General features: G+C 37.8%; 1 protein-coding gene across 1 annotated transcript; it reads right to left on the bottom strand.

The window, feature by feature from the left end:
• Positions 1–531: 531 nt before the first annotated feature.
• Positions 532–3355, bottom strand: LOC143670186 (partitioning defective 6 homolog beta). Its single transcript, XM_077144826.1, has one exon. The coding sequence runs from the start codon at positions 3353–3355 to the stop codon at positions 2240–2242; it is 1116 nt and encodes a 371-aa protein (XP_077000941.1). The 3' UTR covers positions 532–2239.
• Between the last annotated feature and the right edge of the window lie 2866 nt (positions 3356–6221).

Below are 6221 nucleotides of genomic sequence, written 5' to 3'. Positions count from 1 at the left end.
TTCATTTAGTGATAATGCATTTTATAATAAAATAGTAGTAAAATACTGACATTTGATAGTTTAAACAAAGTACCATTCATGTAAAAATCATGTTGTAGTATGTAAAATTTAATTAGAAAATTTGTAGTTCACAAAAGTACATATACTTTGTCAATAGCTCATGAGAACATTATCATAAATTTACTTAAGATACAAAACAAAATTCACAGTTAGGCTTGACATTTAGTTCTGTAAGATTTTAAGCTGAGGCCAAATTATTTTTGTTATTGAACTGCACATGAAATAATTGATTCAGACTACCAATGAATTGATGTTTTATTGTATAACCAAAATCTATTGGTTTTACAATATGCCTAGATCAATTATTTCACCAATAATTTAAACGACAGAGATCTAGCTGAAAACCCCACTGACATACTCTTAGCAGAATAATTAAAAGTACTAGCAGCTTTGATTTTCATGAATACACACAAGATAAATTTGTATAGTACAATTAAAATTGGTAAAATTGGTAAAATTGGTAAAAAGTCAAGCCCTAAAGTATTTTTTTCGAGAAAACTTTTTATGTTAAAACTTCTTTTAAAAAAGAAAAAGAGAGAGGTAGCATGTGAAAGTATTTTTACTTAAAATGTTGAACCCCTGCACCAATTATACTATAAATGAAATTAAACTTTCTGCATACTAATGTTATTTTGCCGTTCCAGAGTCAAATTTATAAGACTCACAGAATGTTAAAGCTGGAATGTCATTAAAGACAGTGGTGTATAAATGGAATATCTTCAGTGAATTCAACAAAAACTAGACTGCATTACATAATATTGTGCATTCAGTTAATAGTTTAGTGATAATATGTTTGGTGGTAATGTGAACAAGATACATTTAAATGTATTTTGAGTCAGTCAAATGATCTTCATTTAATCAAGACTTTACTTCATATATTTTTAACATATAGAGAAATATCCTTCAAAACAGAGTCATTGGATTCTTCATTGCTTGAATAGCACACAATCGCTACAAAGCTATTCATACTAGTTCTACCATAAAATTAATTAATAAATAACTCTGGGAGAAAGAGCCACAAGCCAGAGGGAACTTATATACTTTATAATATTCTGTTCTATATACAAGCATACCGTAGACCTTGTGCACATTGTACAATGACACATACCAAAACAGCAGGCAAAGAATGAAAGTTAGCAGCCTTACTCTTAACTTGTTCTAAATGGAGGCATTGCAAAGTAATAAATAGCCTCACAAAACCAATAGTGGTAACTCTACCTGTCAAAGGTGAATACCACATTTCTCATAAAGTGTAGGCAGTGTTTCTAGAAATTCCATTAATGACAACCCAAATTTTTTGTATAAAAAAGTCCACAAGTTTATCCTACATGTACAATTCTCCTAGCTTGGGTGCATTTTTTCTTTTTTATCCAAAACAATTCACACGACTTGAATATAAAAACACACACAGAGACATAAACAAGCAAAAGGAATGTTGGGAGTAAGAACAAGACCAGGTTAAAGGAGAGCCTCCCACATTACCTGTGTCAGTGGAATTGCTTTTTAAAACATTAATTAAACCTATGTGGAATTAGTTTGTAAATTTTAAGCTATAAGATAGACAAACACCAACTTGAATAACTGTTAAGAGTTTCATAATTCAAGAACATAGCTTCAATGCTTTATAATGTGACAACTGGCTTGATTTCTTAGGAATGAAAAACAAATGCATCGCAGAAAATAATTTGTTACAATCAACAACAGTAAAACATTAAGAAATCAAAATAAAATGCTGGGAACCTAAGAGCTGAGGTCCCCAGGGTACCAAAAGAGATAAAATCAGACTTCTTCACATTAGAGCTTAAAAAAAATAGTTACAGGAAAAATTAGCCAGGCTCTGCACAGCAGGTTAAATATGCAATCACTTCAAACAGAAATGATCTGGTCCTCTCATATGGTTCTGAAAGTGTGCTCTAACATCCACTTTTCCACAGACAAAATAGCAAAAGCACGTAAGATCATCAGCAAAGGCCCCTTTGTTTTAGACGTAAGTTCACCTCTGATCTAGCCAAAGTTTACATTAACAATGATCAAACAACTGTTTTACTAACATTTTAAGCTTGCAATAATTTTTCCTCATGCCTATTTCAGGTCCTGGGTTCAGAGGTATATGCTTTAAACCAGTCAAATTTACAAACCCCTGCGGCATCCTCACTCACAAAACATTCAGAGAATGGCTTTATAACGTTATGATTGTTCCATCTTCTTCTAAGAGTTTTTGATCTGAAGCACATGTTTCAAATTCTGTGTTTGTGCCACTTGCTACGGGTGCCATGTTCACCTCATTAGAAGGAATGAAACCATTCGGTTCGGACTCGAAGACGAGCTCCACTTGTGTTGGTTCCAGACTCTCAGGCGTGGGCACGGCTCTGGGAATCTGCCGTGGCACCCCGTTATCCTCAATGATAACGTCCTCTTCATCACTGTCCTCGTCCTCGGGCTCGAAGCTCGGCTCCAGCTGCTGAGGACAGCCAAGAAGGCTGTTATCAAGAGACTGGCCGGAGCTGCCGGACGTCCGGCTGTTCCTCACGACATTATTCCTCTGGTTTGCTGGCCTCACCGTGATGATGAGGTTGCGGCTGTTTGCGATCATCATGTCTGTGACCTGATCAAGGCTCTTCCCTGAAACCTCTATGCCATTGACCTCCAGGACCTCGTCGTTGACAGCGAGCAGTCCTGTGCCCTGGGCCAGGCCTCCCGGGACCAGTCTGGAGATGAAGATGCCCGGGACCTTCTCCAAGCCGTGCGGGGTCACCCTGACACTGGAGCCATCCCGGATGTAGAACCCCAGGGGCTTCTCTGTGCCGTACTTATAAAGACGAACCCTGCGATGCGTTTCTGGGAGAATATCCACGTCTATGATAGAAGACACAGGTCTGAAGTCTTGAGGCAAACTAATGACTATATGTGGCTTTTTCCTATGGTTGTCAGGACGCAGTACATTGGTTAAAACATTCTTCTTCTTTATTAGTGTGTCCGTACCAAAGGCACTGTAGTCTGCTTCTTCCTTCTTTTGTATAAAAATCCTAAGCAGCGGGTTGGCTGTTGAAACAGCTTTGTGATAATTATCATCATTATTTATAGGTAGTAAGTCTCCATGGATGTCTGCGTAGCCTACTAAAACGTCAACATTGGGTATCTTATGAACATGCTGCAGCAATCCATAAAATTCATCAAATTTTCCAGGTTTTGATCTTTCCAGCGAAAACCGACGAAATTCAGCTCCAAACTTGCTCTTCACCTCCATGGTGCCCGGGCAGCCGCTGCCCGCCGCGTGCCGGTGGCTGCGGTTCATGCTGGCGCCGGCTGCCCTGAGGCGCGCGGGGGCGAGTGCGCGACCCGAAGGCTCGGACCCGCGGTCTCTCAGGCACCTGCAGAGGGGCCGCGACGGCTCGGCGCGCGCTCGGCTCAGCGGGATCTTCACGCGGCGGGACCTCCGGCCGACTGGCGGCCGGCTGCGGGCGGGCGGGGCGCCAGGCCCTCCCTCCCGGCCTCGGCAGCCGGGGCGGCAGGGAGGGGGCGACGCCCTTTCCTTTTTAAAAAAAAAAACATTTATTTGTTTATTTATTGCATGGGCAGGGACTGGGAATCGAACCCAGGTCTCTGTCATGGCAGGTATGAATACTGCCTGCTGAGCCACTGTGGCCCACCTGTGCACTTTCCTTTTAACCTGCAGAACTCCTTTAGCATTTCTTGTGGGGCTGATCTAGTGGTGATGAACTCCCTGAAATTTTGTTTATTTGGGAAGGTCATAGCCTCTTCCTCATTTTTGAAAAAAATATTTTTATTGATAAACAACATGCAATACAAACATTCTTAACATACAAACATTCCATACATGGTGTGCAATCAATGGCTCACAATATCATCATATAGTAGTATATTCATCACCATGATCATTTTTTAGAACATTTGCATCACTCCAGAAAAAGAAATAAAAATAAAAAACTCATATATACCATACCCTTTACCATACCTCTCATTGACAGCTAGTATTTCCATCTACCCAATATATTTCAGCCTTTGTTCCCCTTATTTTTTTTGATATCAGTTACCACTCCCTTTCATTGATCACTAGTATTTTAATCTATTCAATTTGTTTTAACATTTTTTCCTCCTATTATTTATTTTTAATTCACATTTTTTACTCATCTGTCCATACTGTAGATAAATGGAGCATCAGACACACATAATCTCTTCCTCATTTTTGAAAGACAGTTTTGCCTGAAATAGAATTCTTGGTTGGCAATTTTTTTTTTGTTTTCACCACTTTCAATATGTCATCCCCTGCCTTCTTGCCTCCGTGGTTTCCAGTGAGTGTTTGATAATTAGTATTATTGAGTATCCCTTATACATGACATATTGCTTCCGTCTTGCATCATTCAGAATTCTCTCCTTATCTTTAGTATTTGGTAGTTTGATTATCATACGTCATGGTGTGGTCTATTTCAGTTTATCCTGTTTGGAATTTGTTGAGTTTCTTGAATTTTAATATTCATGTCTTTCATTAAATTTGAGAAGTTTTCAGCCATTTTTTCTTCGAATATTTTCTGCTACTTTCTCTTTTTCTTATCCTTATAGGACTCCCACAATGACACAATGCATATATTGGTATGCTTGATGGTGTCTCCCAGGTTCCTCAGGCTCTGTTAACTTTTCTTTGTTCTTTAGTCCTTCTGCTTCTCAGAATGGATGATTTTTATTATCTTATCTTCAAATTCTGCCAGCTCCAATTTGCTGTGGAATCCATCCAGGGAATTTTTTTTTTTATTATTGTGGTCATCAGATATATTTGGTTCCCTTTCAAAATTTCTAGCTCTTTCTTTATATTCTCTTTGTGCTTCTGTATCATTTTCCTAATGTCTTTTTGTTCTTTGCCCATGTTTTCCTTACTCTCACTGAGCTTATTTAAGACCAATTTTTTAAATTATTTTTTTATTAATTAAAGAAAAAAAGAAATTAACACAACATTTAAAAAGCATTCCATTCTACATATGCAATCAGTAATTCTTAACATCATCACATAGATGCATGATCATCATTTCTTAGTACATTTGCATCGATTTAGTAAAAGAACTAGCAAAACAACAGAAAAAGATATAGAATGTTAATATAGAGAAAAAATAAAAATAATAATAACAATAAAAAAAGAAAAGGAAAAAGAAAAAAAAACAAAAGACACAAACAAAAACTATAGCTCAGATGCAGCTTCATTCAGTGTTTTAACATAATTACATTACAATTAGGTATTATTGTACTGTCCATTTTTGAGTTTTTGTATCTAGTCCTGTTGCACAGTCTGTATCCCTTCAGCTCCAATTACCCATTATCTTACCCTGTTTCTAATTAAGACCGATTTTTAAAAGTGTTTGTCTGGTGTGTCCCAGTTCTGGTTCTCCTTGATGATGGTTTAATCTTTTCCTTTGCCTTGGCCCTCATTTTCTGTTTCTTCATATGTTTTGTAATCTTTTGTTGAAATCTGTATGTATTGATATTTTAACTTGTTATAAATGTAATTTAAACTCTGAGACATCTGTTCCTTAAACTTGTATCCAGCTATCTTTATGACAGAGTTGTCCTTGAATTCCAGGTATGGGCCAATAAAAAAAAAAGAAAGAAAGAAATAAGAAAGTACCTTACCTAGTCTTTGCAGATTGGCCTGTGAGAGGTCTCTGAGATCTTAAGCATACAATGGATTTAGAGAATAGCTGGAGGCATGTCACAGAGCCAGCCTTCCTTGCCCAAGGAAGCCACAATTCAGTTGGTTTCCCAAGTCATTCCATAGGAAAGGTATGTGACATGCCTTCTACAAACAGGACAAGTTCTGAAGTGATGAGCTTTCATTGAGTGTACTGTTCCAGTCTTCAGGATGCCACCAGACAGATTGGCATATACATACATGCTCTGAGTATGTGCATGAATGTTATTTTGCTCCTTCTAGTAATAGGAACTTTGACCAACCCTGGGAATGTGGGCTGATTCCATGCGAAGCTGATAAGGGGATGAGGAAGGGGACAGCCAGAGTGCTACAAGATCATACCACCTTTTTTATAAACTGCAAATTTTATTGTGATATATTCACACAGCATATAATCCATCCAAAGTATATAATCCATGCCTCACAATATCATCACCTAACTGTGCAATCATACTTGCAATCA

Source organism: Tamandua tetradactyla, chromosome X (genome assembly GCF_023851605.1).
Source record: "Tamandua tetradactyla isolate mTamTet1 chromosome X, mTamTet1.pri, whole genome shotgun sequence".
In the NCBI taxonomy this organism is placed as follows: domain Eukaryota; kingdom Metazoa; phylum Chordata; class Mammalia; order Pilosa; family Myrmecophagidae; genus Tamandua; species Tamandua tetradactyla.
This window is presented reverse-complemented; position numbering and strand designations above follow the sequence as displayed.